Source organism: Colletotrichum karsti (assembly GCF_011947395.1).
Source record: "Colletotrichum karsti strain CkLH20 chromosome Unknown Scaffold2, whole genome shotgun sequence".
Classification (NCBI taxonomy): domain Eukaryota; kingdom Fungi; phylum Ascomycota; class Sordariomycetes; order Glomerellales; family Glomerellaceae; genus Colletotrichum; species Colletotrichum karsti.
This window is the reverse complement of record NW_024065902.1, coordinates 1,413,327-1,431,128: the sequence shown is the minus strand read 5'-3', so window position 1 is coordinate 1,431,128 and position 17,802 is coordinate 1,413,327. Positions and strand designations below refer to the sequence as shown.

At 53.9% G+C, this 17,802-nt stretch overlaps 3 protein-coding genes across 3 annotated transcripts; 2 read left to right on the top strand and 1 right to left on the bottom strand.

Annotated features, from left to right (window-relative positions):
- Positions 1-342: 342 nt before the first annotated feature.
- On the bottom strand, positions 343-4,314 carry CkaCkLH20_00956 (putative RecF/RecN/SMC N terminal domain-containing protein; the record flags this gene model as incomplete). Its single annotated transcript, XM_038883676.1, has 5 exons — positions 343-607; positions 662-3,747; positions 3,809-3,929; positions 3,985-4,025; positions 4,261-4,314. The coding sequence occupies 5 exons, from the start codon at positions 4,312-4,314 to the stop codon at positions 343-345; spliced, it is 3,567 nt and encodes a 1,188-aa protein (XP_038751271.1).
- A 245-nt stretch (positions 4,315-4,559) lies between these two features.
- Positions 4,560-8,845, top strand: CkaCkLH20_00955 (inner centromere protein; the record flags this gene model as incomplete). The annotated part of the gene is made up of 3 exons (XM_038883675.1): positions 4,560-4,877; positions 4,928-8,164; positions 8,222-8,845. 3 exons carry the CDS (start codon positions 4,560-4,562, stop codon positions 8,843-8,845), a joined length of 4,179 nt encoding a protein of 1,392 aa, XP_038751270.1.
- Positions 8,846-14,169: 5,324 nt separating this feature from the next.
- Positions 14,170-16,986, top strand: CkaCkLH20_00954 (DnaJ domain-containing protein; the record flags this gene model as incomplete). The annotated part of the gene is made up of 3 exons (XM_038883674.1): positions 14,170-14,266; positions 14,321-15,343; positions 15,395-16,986. 3 exons carry the CDS (start codon positions 14,170-14,172, stop codon positions 16,984-16,986), a joined length of 2,712 nt encoding a protein of 903 aa, XP_038751269.1.
- Between the last annotated feature and the right edge of the window lie 816 nt (positions 16,987-17,802).

Sequence of the window (17,802 nt, the reverse complement as noted above, 5' to 3'; positions counted from 1 at the left end):
ATTATGCGCACTCGAGCCTCCGTATAGATCATACCGTTACTCCAACCAAGGAACCCCGGTTCGTTCATTACAACGCAACCTCCAGATAATAGAAAGCCTGCATCACGACGTCCATTTTCCGCATCCACGCGCGTTTCCTGGTATCCAACCCAAAATCTTCCCCGCCCATCATCATACACAACTGTTGCGAAAAGACCGCTTCAATGACAAGAATAACTTAGGGGATGTGTGTGTGGTATTCCATTTCATCGTCATCATCGTGATATGTGCCAAATCCAAACCCGGCAAATGTGTTCAAGCACTAAAACTCGCACACGCTCACCGACCCGCTCATCTGCCGACTTACTTAAGGTCGGCAGGCGTCAGCGCCTGAACCATACTGGTTCCTTCGCTGAAGCGAGTGCGGAAGATACGGTTCGCGTTCTGGAACATGCCGTCCTTGAGAGAGACGACGATGAACTGCGAGCCCTTGAAGCGCGTCTTGATCAGGCGACCGATGTTTTGCGTGTGTGACAGATCGAGAGCTGCGTCGACCTCGTCGAGAATGTACATGGGCGCGGGCTTGAACTGCAGCAGGGCCATGATGAGTGAAAGGGCGATGAGTGATCTGAGAGTGGTTAGCATCAATGTTTGTTACACATGGGGGATTGGGTGGGCTTACCTTTGTCCACCAGAAAGCTCAGTCAAGCTCTGCTTCCACACCTTGCCAAGCGAGACCTTGACCTCCAGACCGTCGCTGATTGACTTGCCTTCGGGAGGATCCAGCTTGGCGAAACTGCCGGGCAGGAGCTCATTAAAAATCTGGCCGAAGTCGCCGTTGACCTTTGTCCACGTCTCCTCGAGGGCCTTCTTCTTGTAGTCGTCAAGACTGATGATGGTCTCCTCGATCTTCTTTTTATCGCGGATGACCGTCTTCATCATGTGCTTGAGCGAGACCTCCTTCTTCTCGACACTTTCGATCATGTTCATAACCTTGGGGTTGATCTTCTTCTTCATGCCTTGGAAGCGATCTGTCAGGTTGCGCAGGGTGGCCTTGCACTCAGCGATGTTCTGGCCCTTGAAGTCGTAGGGTGTTCCTGTGCGTCCGAAATTGTCCTTCTCGTCGGCGATCCACTCGTGCTCCTTCTCCATGGCGGCCACTCTCTGCACAGCCGACTCCTGCTCCTTGTGGAACTTGTCCACTTGATGGCCAAGCTTCTGCATCTCGAGGCTCTCCTCGGCGATGCGGGCGTTCTTGGACCGGGTGGCGTCCTCGAGAGCGTGAAGTTCGTCGTCGAAGCCGTGGAGCTTGGCGCGCTCGTCGTCCAACTCGGCTTGGACGCCGTCGAGTGTGTCTTGCAAGCTGGCTTGTTGCTTAACGAGATCCTCGATGTCCTGCTCCTGGGCCTTGATGGCCACCTCAACTTCTTGGAGCTGCTCGCGGGCAGCGGACAGGTCGCCGGCGACCTGTTCTGAGTCTAGCTGGGCACTCTGCACGTCCTTCTGGAGCGCCTTCACCGAGGCGGAGTTCTTTGCCAGGTCGGCTCGGAGCTTGTCGAGGGACTTTTGGAGTTCGACGAGCTTCGCGTCCTTGTTGTTATCGAAGTCCTTCATGTCCTTCTCGATCCGCTTGACGTCGGCCGTGGCTTCAGCGTGCCTCTTCTTGGCTTCAGCGGTGTCGGTCTTGAGCTGAGCGATTGTCTCCTTCATGTTCTCGACCTCTTGGATGATGGAGGAGGAAGAGTTGCCGCTGATTTGCTCCTCGGCGAGCTTGATCTCGTGGCTCTTGAGATCGAGCTCCTGCTTAATCTTGCGAGCGTGGTCGAGCTTCGACTTTTCACTTGCGATGGTGTGCTGGAGCTGCTGCAAGGATCCCTCAGCTTCCTTCAGCTGGCGAGTGATGTCGTTAAGCTTCTGCAGAGTGACGAGAACGCCGCTAGAGTTAGGAGAGCTACCACCAGACAGCGTTCCGGACGGGTCGTAGGCGTCTCCCTCGAGCGTGATACTCCTCATCCTGACATTGGGGTCGAAGGTAACCTTCTTGGCAGTGTCCGCATCCGCGCAGATGAGAGTGTTGCCGAAGACGTACTCCATAGCGGCAGACACCTCGTGGTCGTAACCAACAAGTGACAGAGCCAGGTTAACCTTGCCCGGAGCAATCCTTTGCGCGGTCGCGATGGCTTGTGCGGATGCCTTGAAGGCGGCAATCTTGTTCAAGGGAATGATGGTCACACGCTTGCGAAGCTTTCCTCCTTGCAGCAGCTGAGTACCGGTAACTTCGGTATCAACGACGACGTTGTAGAGACGGCCACCTGCACAAATCTCCAGAGCCGTGCCGGCTTGCGTGTGCTGCTTGTCGAGGGTGAAGAGTTGAGCGACGAGACCCTTGACCTTGGACCGGTCAAAGTTGGGAACAGGGTCGGCATAGTTGAAGTCGATGTTGGCAACCTTGCGCCTCAGACCGTCAGCCTCCTGGCGCAGGCCACGGATCTGTTGCTGCAGAACAGATTGCTGCTTGTACAGCTCCTCTTCCTGGCCAGGTTGGAAGCCAAGCTTGCCAAGCTCCTTCTCAAGCTTCTGGGCCTGAGATCTCAAACCCTCGAGATCTTTGAGGAGATCGGCGTTCTGTTCCTTTGCCTTTTTGGCCCGTGGCTCGTCCTCCTTGATGCGCTTTTCGAGATGGGCAATCTTCATCTTGGCTTGCTCCTGCTCAGTTACGGCCGCAGTTGCGCGATTCCTGGCGTCCTGAAGTTGACCTTGGTAACCGCTTTCTTGGCCGTCCTTCGAGGCAACACCAGTCTGCAGCGTTTGCAGCAGTTCCTCCTTGGACTCGGCGTCCTGGGTTTGCTTCTCAAGGTCGTCCTTGACAGCGTCGAACTTGGCCTTAATGTCCTCGTATGCCTGGGTCTTGCTTTGCAATGTTGCTTCCAGTTCAGACACTGTTTTTTCCACGGCGGTCTTCTTTTCCTTCTCTTCGGCCATGCTGGATTTCTTGAGGTCCATGACCGTCGCTAGTCTGACGATTTCGTTCGAGTGCTTCTTGACAGCTTCCTCCAGGCCTTGTGCCTTTCCTCCCTTTTTGAGCTCTTTATCGCGTTGTGCGCGCACCCGCTTGGCGTCCTCTTCGAGATGGGAAATTTCGCTCTTTAACCGTGTGGCCGACTCCTCGAGGTCCTTTCGTCTTTGCTTCTTGCCTTCCAGATCTGCTGCGGACTGCTCAAGCTTCTCTTGGTATCGCACGTAGTCGTGTGCAACGACCACTCTCGTCAGGCGCTCGAGGTCGTTCTGTGTTTGCTGGAAGTCGAGGAATGCGCGCTTCTCCGTCCGCAGCTTCTCGAGTTTGGGCTCGATCTCTTCTTTCAACAGCCCTGTAATCTCTTGAAGCTTCATCTCCTTCTTGGCCATGGTCTTCAGTGCCTTGTCCCTCCTGTCTTCGAACATCCTCGTTCCGGCGGCCTCCTCAATCATGGCCAGAATCTCGACGGGCTTCATGTTGAGAACCTTGGTGATGCGACCCTGCATAATCAGGAAATTGGGGTTGTTGATGTTGAGCTGGACGGACTGGAATAGGTTTTGAACTGTTTGTTGTTGTGCGCGATGTCCGTTGATGAGGTATTTGGAGGTGCCGCCGAGCACGATCTGTCGAGTAACGCTGATCGTCGCATATTCTTCGAAACCGATGGGCGACTTCTTCTTATCCCTATTATCGAAGACAATCGTGACGCTCGCTTTCGTGACACCGGCTTGGCCGCGCTTATAGATGAGATCCTGTTGCGCATCGCATCAGCCTACATTCAAAGGAGTAGCCCATCCGCAATTGCATTCTTACTTGGAGATTTTGCGCTCGGACTGTGGTCATGTTCGTAATACCCAGAACGAAGCAGATGGCGTCCAGAATATTGGACTTTCCGGAACCGTTGAGGCCGGTGATTGAGTTGAAACTCTCGTCCCTATGCTGTGTGAGCCTTCATCCCCGTCCATGGATGGAACGCAATGTTTGTTTACCATCCCGAAATCACCGTTCGCACGGCGTACGACTTGAAGCCCTAGTAGGAGTCAGAAATTAGAACTCAGAAACGGCGCATGCAATTTGCTTACGTCTATAATAACTTCTATGACCCTCATGCTGCACTGGTTAGTCGTTGGTGGTGTTGTTGCTGAGGAGGACTCTGTCGGTGTCGAGACTTTTTGTTTACTTTCGTCCGGTCGCGTTTCCACTGCTCCTCCCCCCCTTCAAGCGACCCGCCCACTGTCCCGCCCGATAAGGGTCTTATCGCTTACCAACTCGGCTGCAAGCGCGACTGTCATTGCCTGAAGCCAGGAGCCCCACGACATCGAGTCGCGCTAAGCCGAATGCGGACTCGACCAAAACATTCGGTTCGCAACGCAATTGATGAAGGCCCATCAACACCACCGCACACACTTCCAGCACAGCTTTGCTTCCCACTTTTGTCATACTCTTTTTTCATGGCAAGCTCCCTTACCACCATTTTGACTTTGTTTCGACTCCCATGAACAGCTAGCATTTCTTCTTCCCTTCATAGCGACACTTTTGCGCTCGTCGCGCCCTACCTCACAGAATGGCTACCATGCGAGGCACGCGTGTGCCTATTGGCTCCGCCTCTTGGATCGCCGAAGAGAGGACAACGGCCCTCAGCATCGTCCAAGCAGAAGCCGAAGAGTTCTCCTTCGCTGCTAGGAACGAGGTGGACTGGCTTAACGAGCATATGGCTGGGATCTTCAACGAGAACGAAGTGCACGTACATCCCTGCACCAACAAGGCTTCGTTTGCTAACACTATCTACAGAAACGTGGCCGAGATTTTCAAGACTCCCGGAAAGCTCCGTGGCAAGACACCGCGAACGGCGCGTAAGGTCGACAATGGCGAGCCGCGTGTGGTAAGTTTTACGAACTTCGAGTCGCGTCAACTCATGCTGATAACGTCTAGCCACTGTCCGATGTGTTCTCCGCAACTCCCAAGGGCGCGCCGAATGCCTTTACACAACAGCTTACTCGAACTTCTACAACCAAGATTGAAGTCGCACAAACGACCTCGTCTCCCCTGATTAGCAGAACTGTCTCCCCGCACAAAGCGACCGCATCACCAAGACCCGCCGTCTCGAAGCAACCTGTTCTCTTGGCCGATTCTGGCTACTATGGCAGTCAGGATATGGATAATGTGGACGACATGGACATCGACCTCATCGAGGATGAAACACAGATCGCCGAGCCTCGATCCAGCCCTCCCAAGACTGGCGGACGGGGAGCCCATGTCGCATTCCACACCAACAACGACGAGAACGCGCCACAAAGTCCGACCGAGACGAAGACCATGCGCTCTCCTGAAGTCACATTCCAAACCGCCAAAGAGGACCAGACAACCCGTGTCATTAAGGATGTCACCATCGAAGAGGCCGAGTCGTCAGCTCCTCAAAGTCCGGTAGAGGAGGTCGAGGTGCCCTCTTCCGTATTCAGGTCCCCTAAGCCTCGTTCTGCGAAGATTGTGTCGCCCGTAAAGACTTCTCCTATCAAGACGTCGCCCGTCAAGCGCTCCCCTGCCAAAGAAAACTCACGATCACCGTCACTTGGAGCAGCTCCGTCGCCCTCGCCTGAACCCACGCCCGATGCGCAATTACAGCAAGAAGTGGATGTCCACCTCGACGACGACACCCGATCCCCATCCGTTGATTCCAGTCCCATCCGGCCTGTCAGGAAGAGCAGTCTCAACTTTGCTTCGCTCCCTGCGAGAGAACCCTTGAAGAACAAGAGTTTGGGACCTCGTGTGTCAAGGACAAGCCACCTTGATAATCACCGCACAAGTTACTACGGCAGACACACTGGCGGAAAGAGTCTAGGCAACAACGTGGAGGTTCTTGGTGATTCCGACGATGAGGAGGATAACGACGATATGGACATTGATACTGTAGCGGATACAACGGCAAAGGATGCCGACAGCTACGCGTCTACTTACAACAAGGCCTACACTCAGCGTCTGCAGGATCAAATCAGCATGCTCGGTAAATCACAGCCGAATGCCAGCCGACCCTCCAAGTCGATTCCAAGCTCCGCAGTCGTCCAGCAACTTGCTCAGGCAACCGCTCCTCAGCCAGCACCAGAGGCTAGGCCTGCTTCGCCGAAGAAATCAGCAGCGGCACCACCCACTCCTGGGGCGTTCCCCGAGGACGACGACGAAGACGAAGACGATTGGATTGCACCCCCTGTCCCCGCGAAGGACGGTCCTGCCTCTCCTCCGAGACCGCACTTGCCTAAGAGCCATACGGCCGATGTCATGGAGGGCATTGATGGCACTGACACCGTCAGCGGCCCGGAGTTTGCTTTCCCTAAGCAGCGGCAACCCGTTGGCCGACCAGGTTCTCCCAAGCGGGCTCCCATCATTCCCGATCGCACTACCAGCACACATGGGCACGGCAAATCTGCATCAGTGTCGGCTTTGCCTGATCTCTCTAAAGATCAGATGGCGGAAGACTTGACTTCTCCTCAGAAGCACGTTTCTGTTTCCAACCCTCTATCCGCAGTGCCCGAGGACGGACGTCCTGTCTCCCCCAAGTCACCGACGCGAAGCTTCCGCGACAGCCCATTGAAGCAGGTCAAGAACAAGCTGTCTTCGATTTTGAAGACTTCCAAGGGTCTTCTTGCGAGCAGCGCGGCAATCAGTGCCGAGGGCAAGTCATCAATTATGTCGCCATCAACCACCCGACTTGGTTTCCACTCTGAATCGTCTTCGGAGTCTATTGTTCCCCAGTCAGTTTCCGCCGAGCCTCTGTATCCCGATTTGTCCAAGCACAAGTCAGTCGATACACAAGCGACTGCCCCACCTGGAAGCCCCGAGCGGCCTGTGGCGCGGAGAACGAGGGCATCCGTCGAAAAGGAAAAAGAAGACAAGCGCAAGGAAAAGGAGTCACGGTTGATGGCCGACCAGATGAGCAAGCTTGACAGGGTCCGTGCTGAGGAACGCGAGAAGGCAAGAGTCTTCAGCGAAGAACAAGAAAAGGTTGCTGCCATGGAGAAGAAAATTGCCGCTCAGAAGGAGGAGAGAGAGAAAGAAAGGGAGAGAGAGAAAGAAAGGGAGAGAGAGAAAGAGAGGGAGAGGGAGAGGGAGAGGGAGAAGGCTGTACGAACGCCGGCACCTAAGGAAGCGCCAAAGCCCACGAGAACCAGCCCGCGCAAGGCTAAGAACCAAGCCGAGACCGAATCATCCGCACCAGCTGCCAAGTCGGATAAGGAGGAGAAGGAGAGGCCAGACGTGGAAATGGCGGAGGCGCCGGCCCCAGTGCCTCCTCCTTCAGCGCCTCGATCTGCCGGTCCGAGCCAGTCGGCCAGGGCCAGAGAGCTTCGCCGCCCCACGAAGCCCACGAAGGAAACCGCCAGCAGGACGAAGCAGCAGCCAACCGTTATTCGCGTGAACACTACTTCTCAACACTCTCAGTACCATCCCTCAAACAGCCAGCTTTCGTCCAGCTTAGAGGGTACGCTTGGTTCATCAAGTAAACCCAGGTCTCAGCCAAGCTCTCATAGCAAGCAGGCTTCAGTCAATAGCTTCAAGAGCTCCGCAGGATCCACAGGCCGACCTAAGGCTCTTGAACTTGCTGCTAAGCGGAAAGAACAAGAAGAGCGAGATCTCCAGAAGAGAAAGGATGCGAAGCTCGAGCTCGAACGCAAACGCGCTGCTATTCAGGAAGAGGAGCGCAAGCAAGAGCTCCAGCGACGTCAAGAGGCTGAGAGACAGAGAGAGCGCGAGAGAGAGAAAGACCAGCAAACCGAGGCAAAGAAGAGACAGGCTGCTATCGAGCGTGCCAAGCAGACACGAGCTCCGCCCCCTGCTGCCCGATCTCAACCAAACGGACCTCCCGATTATACTGCTAGCCAGCGAAGTGATGGTCCTCCCTCGCGACCTCCTTCCCGTTTGCAATCGACTATTCCTCGGTCTCAGGAGGATCGACCGGTGAATGCAATTCTTTCCAATGCTTCAAAGGCCGGATCTAAACGTCCTCTTCCGCAAGACGAGGATAGCCGTAAGCCTGTTCGCAACGGACCATCATATCAGACCAAAGAGGCCAAACGGAGGCGGACTAGCGACGACTTCGCAGATGAGCTCGACATGGACATTCAGCCCCCGAACATCAAGGGACCTCCCGTTCGACCTCCATCAGTTGGCTTCAAGAAGGTACGTCCATGTAACTATTTCAGGTTGGCAGGAGTATTTGCTAACATGTGTTCCCAGGAGATGCCCAAGCCGATGTACTCGACCGGCTATGGCAATGGACCCCAGAGCGCATCCAGAGATTTGTTCAAGGGAGTTGTCACAGCTCAGCACAACAGCACGGTCAAGGCAACCAAGCAGCTGGATATCAACCAGTTTGCCAAGGGAGAGATTCCGTTCAACCCGAATCCCAACCCGGCAGGACCGGCGCACAAAACCCCAGCGCGGCCCGCGGCGAGTGCGAAGACGACGACTATCAAGAAATCCGCCACACGGTCGTCGCCTCGGTTCCAGGACGGCGAAAAGATAGAATTGCCCGAGATCGACACGGATGCCGAGGATGACGACGACGCAGATGAGTTCGTTGCCCCTTGGGCTGATTCGCCCGACTTGCGAAGAGCTCTCATGCGACAGGAGAATCTAGACCCCATGAATGTTTTCGGCCCTCCACGCGCCCTGAACATGGAAGAAGTTTTCAACAACAGCAAGGAGAGATGGCACAAGTTCAGAGCGCGCACATCAAGCGCAAACTGGAGCGGGTCAGACCGCTTGACAGAGGATGAAATCCGCAAGGATATTGCGGCTCGCGACAGGCTGCGTAGAGATGGTGGTTGGTCTTACGAGATGAGCAAAGATTTGGCTTAAGTGCCGTGTAGTTTTTTGGCGTTGTTATTGTGTGCCAGGGATACAGCAGTGTTGGACACACCTGCGAACGCGCTCATGAGGAGAATAATCTGCGGGCAGGACTGGAAAGGTGCCAGAGGATGGCTACATGGCTAAAGCATTGCGTGTGTGTATTATTTCCTTGCCACGGAGGGCAAGATACTGTTAGGGACTCTGTTTTGATTGTGGGCGTTGGAAGCAGCATAAATCAATTGGTTTTCGCACGCAAATATTTGAGCAAAAGAAGATGCATATTTCTGAGCACATATCTTGAGTTCAACTGCAACGTGAGCATGGCGCGAGAATCCCGAACACGTTTGCCGAGCTTCTGGCCAGGTCCGGGGCGCAAAGAGGTGTCCTGCGACCAGGATGTCCTCACAGTTGGCAGAGCAACCAGGTCGCGTCACGCGTTGGGGTCCGCGTTGGGGTCCGTGAGGCAGCGGGGGCGGGGCCGGGGCCGGGGCCGGTCAACCTCCCGTCATCTGAAGTCGTTCGATTCAATGCTCTCTGAGATTCGTATCTGCTAGATCTTGACAGGATTTGAAGACGGTCGAGAGTATGTCGCGAGAATCTTCCAATGAATTCTAGTCGGCATCATTGTGTTCTGCCACTGGCTATTTCACAACTTTCTTCGTTCACTCTGGCTTTTATTTACCTTTCATTTGATTGGACGATATCCTCGTTGGTGCTCGTATGTTGACTTCGTCACCTCTGGTGTTATCGTCCTTCTTGGGTACCTTGCTTGGCTTAATTATGCGCTTTGCTACATCTTATCGAAGCCTTCTTCGAAGCCTTCGTCGTCCCCTTCAAGGACCATGTCCCACCAAGCGGCGGCGCATTTGGCTTTCATCAGACGCCGTCTCCGCGTCCCCTCCTGCTGTCTTCGAATACAAGGATGCCCGAACGAATGCACCATTGCGGACGACGAAGCGGTCGTCATCTTCATCGTTAAGTGACATTTTACTGGTGACCCGAACTTCGTGGTCTGTCATGACTTTGGCCCTCGACAGGATGCTGGAGATGTCCGCGCTCTCGGTCATCTGGGCGACTGTGTGCCAGGCGTTATCCGGCAGGCTGAACTTGGTTGAGCTGAAGAGGTACCATACGACAATGAGATTGACGAGGAAGATCCCGAGAATGGCCATCACAGCCCAGTACCCTCGGTGACGACCCGGTGCCTATGCCAGTTCGTATGATATAATGGTTGCAGCATCATTCTCTCGGGGTGAGAAGAATGGCATCATATTGTAGTATGCATTGCGAGCCATGGCAAAATATACGGCCTGGAGCGCACGAGCGGGCGAGCCTGTCTCGTTGATGGCAGTGTTCAGTATGTCGGCGTATACCATATCAGCGCTGTCTGCGGAGGAATACCTTTCGCCCGAAAAAAATGAAATCGGTCGAGACCGTTGGATTTGCCAGGAAAACCACATACTGTCAAAGAATTCTTTGATCTTCTCATCTTGAGGAAGATCATTAGTCTCAGCCAAAGATGCATTCAAATCTTTGGCGGTGATTGACAGGCATTGTCTATCTTCAAGGGTCATCTGACTTGTAGTAGCTCCTAGTTGTTTGCGAATTGCACTGGTGTCATACGCCCGCCTGCTCTTATCCGAACCGTAAACTGGCTCTGTCTTGGTTCGTCCGCTTGAGCCAACGATATTCAGATGCTTGACTGCTCCAGATGGAAAACTATGAGCACTAATATCAGACTAAATCTGTACGTATTCAAGTTGAGGGCTTGTTTCCACTTACCCAGGTGCGAAGCGAACGCACGATGTCAATGTGATATCGAATCCAACTCTTCTTCTGAGAGCGATCTGTGGAATCGAAACTGTTGCTGTGACCAAGCGCCGTTCTTTACAGTTTTGCTAGGGCGCATGAGGACGGTTTCGTTGACTTGGCTTTCGCTGTGCCAGAAGATTGTCACTTCTAGCGAATCGACCAACATCCCACAAGATCTGCGTTATAGGACCGGCATCGAGATCGCCGGTTCTCAAAGGAGTTGGCATTGGGCCAGTCTAAGGTCGCGTTGGGCGTGCACACCTGCCATATGTCCTCGTAAAATCTACGTAATACGGCTGGGCCCCAGAAATCTACAGTACTTGTTGGATTTGATTCACTCCCTGGGACACTTCGAATATAGGGCTCGTCTAAACGAATGTTGCCGCAGACGTTGATCTCGACTGCAGCAACATCGTTCCGACCGCACAGTCGAAAATTTGAAACGACTGGCCGCACGCAGAGAAATCGAGAATCGACCACCCGAGCCTTGCCGCGGAACTCATGAAGTTTCTCTCTCTGATCTTGCGACGCTAGCGGAAGAAGAGCTGATTGTCGATCCTGTGTCGTCGATTCCGTCCGCCTCTAGAGCAGCGCCTGTATACTCGGTAAAGATTTCTGACAGCTGTGGCTGTTGTCTCCAGGAGTTCCGACTCATCACGGTGTACCGGAATTCTGTGGTGTTATCGTTTTGCACAATGCCATACGCATTGGGAACTTACTGTGGGGATATCATAACTGATGTCAGTTGTAGGTCCGAAAGGGGTAGGGTCGAAGTAAGTTGTGAACCGATAGTTGTCAGTACCAGGCACATGAGAAGAATGCGAATGATTGGTTCCAATATGGAGGATTGTAGTGCTAGAAAAGCAAGGGAGATAGAGCTACCGCTGGCAAAACGAGCAATAGATATCTGGGCTACTGTATGAAGTGGGACACTACTTCTTTCAATGACTGTAGAAGCGATCATGGCTGAGGCTGAGGCTTCAATAATACCAACAGCAGCACGGATAATGATTCCCGTAATTGTGACGCTCAGTTGAAGACGGTTCGGGATAAGAACCCACTGGCGCCAGCGCAAGTCATCGTGAGGTGCCCACCACAGCCAGGTAATGAAGGCAACAGAAACGACCAAAGCAAGCAGTAATGCCGCTATGCCGAGCTTGAGACCTATGCTTAGGTGTTCTTGTCTTGATGGTAACTGATGATCGGGACCTCGAAGCCTTGGGCTGCCATCGTTATCGGGTATCAGAGAACCGGTGCTCTGGGAGTGCGGTCGATGTCCTTCGTCGTCTCTCCCAGAATTTCCTTGCCTGTCCTGGTAATTTTCTTGAAGGTTTTGGCGTTGCTATAGAGGAACGTGCTGCTTGTACGTTCCGCTCTCGAGGAGTCGATACATTGCAAGGGGTAGCTGATTGGCTTCTGTCCTAGTTATGTTGTCAGAGAGTGAGGTTTAGGTAGAAACAACGAAGGAAACCTACTGCTCGAGAACTGATGCGATGGATGAAATGTCGCCAAGGCGTCATGAGATTGTTTCAATAGTGCCCACGGCGTTGAGAAAATTATAGTCACAGGAAAACCAGCCGAGTCGACGTATATGATTGTGAAGAGAGAGAGAGAGGGGGGGAAAGGCAAGGAAAGCCGGCGAGGCGAATTGAGGAGAACATCATGTGCTGTGCGACATCAGGCTGTGGTAAGTTACACTTCACGAGGCCGCCACTTAAAAGCCGGCACATCGGCTCGAGCCCTTTCTCTGCAAGAATAAGGATGAGATAGATGATGCAGAAGACAGGTATAATCAGGATGCCAAGGGCGCCGACTGAGGTCGAGGAGAGAGAGAGCGAAACAGATTCGATATGCCGGGACGGCACTCGGGAGCTGAAGCACGGTGAAGGCTACACAGGCAGGCAAGGACAAAATCATTATGGGGAAGAAAAGGTAAGCGCCCAAGAAGTGGATTGGAGACACGGAAGGGACATGCGGAAGCAAACATGGAGAGGGGATTACTGAGGTATCGATGTCTACTTCAAGACAATTACTAACGTGAAATATGGCAGACTGGCCCAATATTAAGAGGTGAAGTGCGTGACGAGTTCGGGTCGTTGATACGCAGGCGGTAGTTGTTTACCCACTCCGACCGTTCGGCGGGTGGCTTGTCGAGATGGTCGAGATCGTTAGCTTGAGGCGCTGCTCATCACGCCTCCCGCGATCCGAGCTAGAACGGCGGCTTAGCGCAAAAGACCTATTCGGTTTGGGCAATCAATATTTCCACGCATGGTTCGTGAGGAAGGCAGCTCATCAATTGCGATGATGTGAAGGCAGTAAGGTAGAGCTGGAAAGAGCTGAGGCGTCAAGATGTCGGTTTGGAGGGGCTGAAAGACGTGGCCGGGGAGTCCCTGAAGTCCCTGCTAAAAATTTAGACCCCTGCCCCATTGACCCTCTGCTGCCCGCGCAACCGAACGGACAGGAAGGACTCACGGGCCGTCAACAAGACCCCAGGTCACCTTCCCTGAAGGAATATTTGCTTCTTCCAAATCCCAGGACGTACGCGGCACGTAACTCTCCTTTCTTGAAGACGCAAGAATCCCATTTTCTTCTTGGACGATACCGACACAGATTTGCAGCAGATTCCCCCGCCATCTGGCGTCTCGTCTGCCCGTCTGTTCGCAGACTAGACCACCTCGACTTTGGTGTTTTTTGACGTCATTCGGTGAGTTGCTGTCCCTCAGTGATGGTTGCATGCGCGTCCGTCCAATCACTACTGCATCTACCCTTCGCGATGGCCGACGGACGACGGTGAGAGACCAACCACTGCCGGCGAGTTGATCTGTTGTCGTCTGTGCCTCCGACTGGTTGCTGCCCGCTGGGTTCACAACCGGATACCCCAGCTCGCGTCGTCGGATCGTTACCTACTCTCCCCGCGGTGCTTTCCGTCATCTAGCTTCAATACCCATCCTTGCAGTCTGCATTTGCTGTCTGTTTGATATACACTGCGCTGGAGAGACAACAAACCGCAATAGTTGCGCTGTTTTCCCAATCCTGGCAGCTGCGGCACCTTTCGGCGCTTTTCCCCTCGTCTGACACCACTGCTGTACCTTTCGCGATATTTCCAACGCGGAAGGCGGCTTTGTCGCTACCTACTTACCTACCCCCGTGACACAACTGCTGACACCCTCGTTACCTACCAGCTTTCACTCTTTTGCTCTTCTCACACCTTCCACGACCAGCGAGCGCACTCGACGACGACCTCATCTCGACCAAGTCTGTCTTTCTCTCCAAGCGGTGCACTGCCTCTTTTCGTCGACTACCCTCGTTTAGCTTCGCCGCGCCACGAGGCCAAGCCACCCGCAAGCGACAACGTCACGCCCCGCTACTTCGCCTTCTTACGCCACGAGAGAGCTTTCCACAAACCGAAGCCGATTCAGCGTTATCATCATATACACTGTCTGACCTTGGAATGCATCTTTGGCAAAACCGGCCAGCTCCTGCACCTTGCCATTAGTTGATCACCTCTATCCACCGCCAGGATGGGGGGCGTCGACATGAGCCGCGACTACTACGCGGACCTGGAAATACCAGCGAGCTCCGACGTAAACGAGATCAAGAAGCAATTTCGAAAACTCGGTGCGCCATTGTTCCTATGTCAACCTTTTGACCTAACGTGCTGACTTTGGGTAGCTCTCAAGTACCACCCCGACCGCAACCCGGGCAGAGAAGCCGAGGTCAACTCAAAGTTTCAGATGATCCAATCCGCCCACGAAGTCCTGACCGACCCCGACCAAAGAGCCAAGTACGATGCCGGCAGAACGCGATCAAGATACCCTACAGCTTCTGGGGTGAGGGGCAACCCGTGGCAGAACGCTGGTTCCAATTTCCCTCCTCCGCCCCGTCGTAACGCGACTGCTCGCAACCCCGCGCCCGCGCCGTCTTCCGGGGCAAACAGATACCGCAACTTTGCCTCAGGTGCCGCTCCCACTGCCAAGGCTCACCAACAGAGCGACCCCGAAGCAAAGCGAAACGCCTGGCATGCCTTCGAGAACATGCGAGGCAAAGCCAGCCAGTCCCAACCGAAGCCTAAGAACGAGCCACCTGAACCTCCCAAGAGACCTGTGCCGAGAACACCTTCTCAGAGGCAGAGAGCGGAGGCGGCCTTCGGAGCACGCAAGGGTGGTTATGTGCCTAACTCGCCTGTTCCTGGTGATGAGCCGCCGGTGAATGCCTCGAATTACTCAACCACGAGCCGCCACTCCAACATCTTCGCCGATAACGCCCGCAGACAAGGCGTGCCCGATCCTCTGGCCCAGTTTCGCGAGGGTTACACAGATACTCGGCAGAGCACACCGTATTCCTCTCACAGCGGCGAGAAGACGAATCCATTTGATGGAGTTCCTATTGGAAGAGCCAAGAGTACTCGCGAACGCGATAGTCCTCGGCAGCCTCAAGAAGGCTTTGGGCCCAATCTCTCACCCGGAAGTGCTCGCCAACGTGCTCAGAGTGTTCCGCGCCAGGCTAGGACTGAACCCTCAAGCCCTCGAACATCCACGCCTCAAGACGATAGACCCAACACGGCGAGCGCCACCGCAGCGAACTCACCGAAGGATCCGTTCAGGTCCAAGGCCAGCGCGAGATATACACCTCCAAATGCGGCTTCTGGCTTCAATCAAGCAGATGCTCAAGCCAAACCAGCAGCATCAACTGAGGGTTCGTTCGCAATCAGATGCTTTTCCAGAGCTCCAACTTACTTTTTAATAGGGAATGGAAACGCCCAGACAACGGGAACGCCCAGAACATCTTCAATGTACGGCAACGTTTTTTCTTCAGCGTCTTCCGCTTCGTTTCTTAAGCCGAACTTTACGTTCGGCAACCATCCATCACCTGTAATTTGGGAGAAGCCGACAACGCAGCTCCAAGAACACATGAGCGATGTATCATCATCTGCCTCCTCATCTCCCAGTGGAGACAGCTCAAGAAGTCACTCTCTCACGCCTTTTGAGCGCAAGCAAGGCGAACTTCTAAGCCGACTTGTTAAGAGACAAGCTCCGGACCTGACGCCGCTTGGTCGCGAGAAGCGCAAAACTACTATCCCAAACCATGATCATAGCCCAGTACATCAAGCTGACAGCAACACTTGCGATAGCTTCAACTTCCCCATCGAAGACGATACATTTACCCGCACCGAGCCGCGACAACCCACATTCAGCCGGAGAAGCACCGATGATATTAACACTAGCTTTGTGAACGGTGATGGTTCCGAAGCCTATCAGTTTAGCGCGGGGAGTCCTGTCCAGGATGCAAAGGGACGTTCTCAGTCCGGAAGCCGTGTAGGCCGTCGGTCGCCGATCAAGCGCCCGACCTTACGACACCAGAAGGACTTTTCTGGCCAAGCTGCCGGATCGCCCTCTGCAGAAGGTAAATTCGATGCTCAAGACTGGACTCAACAGATCGGAGCACAGAACTTTGCGCCCTCTGTTTCTACATCCCCCACCCGTGCTACCCGATCCAACTCTCGCAAGACAAGGGTAAAGCCAACAGCAGGCAGTACAGGCTTGGTGAACGATTACTACGACAGTGACGAGGATGGTGACTGGCGAGGCCGCAAGACTACCGCCGAGCCTGTCGGTGCAAAGAGCCCGAACGCCATGGATATTGATCCCCCGCAAACAGGAGCCGCACAAACTGCTGCGCAAGCAACTATGCCACGGAACATTCCAGTGGAGCCTTCTCGTCCAGAGTGGAGGCCCGGCAATGTGAATGGCGTTACGGAAACCCCTAAGCCTGCTATACAGAAGCCTGAGTTCAATCCCAACGCCGCCGGTTCTGAGGACAGCGATGAGTTTAGGGCAAGCTTCGCTGAGCTCAAGAACGTGGCCCCATTCGCACAGAACCCATCCGGCCTTGGGTCTTTGGGCGACCTGAAGATGAATCTCCCCTTTGAGAGCCAGCCGTCAACCAGGATTCCCATCGAAAAGGAGAAGGAGAAGCCGGCACTCAATTTTCCAGCCGTTCCTGTGGCACCTCGGCCTCCGCCCACTTTCGCGGTAGGCCTCAAGCCAACTGGTGGTGCTTGGCAGAAGTATGTTCAGGAATTCCAAGGCTACGTCCTGAGATGGGAGGGCTTCAATGCCCGAGTAATCGATCATTTCAACGCCCGAAAGACGGAAGTCGCCGACCTCCGATCTCGCAAGGGATACGACTTTTTGGCTGTTCGCAGTGACAACGAACTGCAAGAGTACCTCGACTGGATGCAGCAGGACAAGGAGGTGCGGAGAAAGTGGGCGCTGGCGTGCGAAGATCATGAGGCTCGTATTCGAGAGTTTATGGTGTACAAGGCTAAGATGAAATGATGGACGACCGTCTTCAGCTAGGCATTCTCAGAGGGGGTTGCATACTTTCTGCCTCCTTCTTCTTCTCTACGGGCGAGGTGGTGTTTTCGACTTTGACGACAGCTTGGACTGATGGGAAACGACACGAAACGATACCCGGAATTTGGGAGGATATTATCTCACGACTGGAACTGTCTCTCACTACTTGCGGTTGATCAAGCCGCGTTGCACATACGGTTCGGTCGTCGGCATACGGCGGCAATTCATCACGACATAGAAGGAGGGTTTTGTTTTTGTGCAACTCATCTTTGCTCTACATCTTGCAGTCTGCTTTCTTCGCGCTCGTTTCTGGAGCCTCTCGGTCCAATCAATCAGACCAACCGCGCTGCCAGGAAATACTTCGATTGGCCAGTGGTTGCTAGGCCTTGGTTGTTTTCTGCCTTGGCTAGTTTGGGAAGGGTTGTGTAATATTTACTACCTAGAACTTGGTCGTCTTCGAAGGATGTTGGAGGCAGGATTGGTACTCTTTGGCACTCACGTAGGGCAAACAGACTTAGACAGTGAATAACATTAGAATCAGGCTCAGAGGTTGCGGCCCTTCCCCCTTCCACCATGATTGTCTGACATGCTCAGTAATGAATAAGTGCTTGCGGTTCGAAGTAGGTTTGCTCTCGCGACTTCATGGACGCAAGGCGTTTAAACTAGTCGCAGACGCAGTTGAATGTCCGGTCATTTGCATCACGCAGGCGAGTTTTTCGTGTCACTGACTGTGTAGTATAGCAGCCATCGCATTCAAGTTTGCAACGCCAATAGAGAAAGTATAGGAATTCCGTGTCC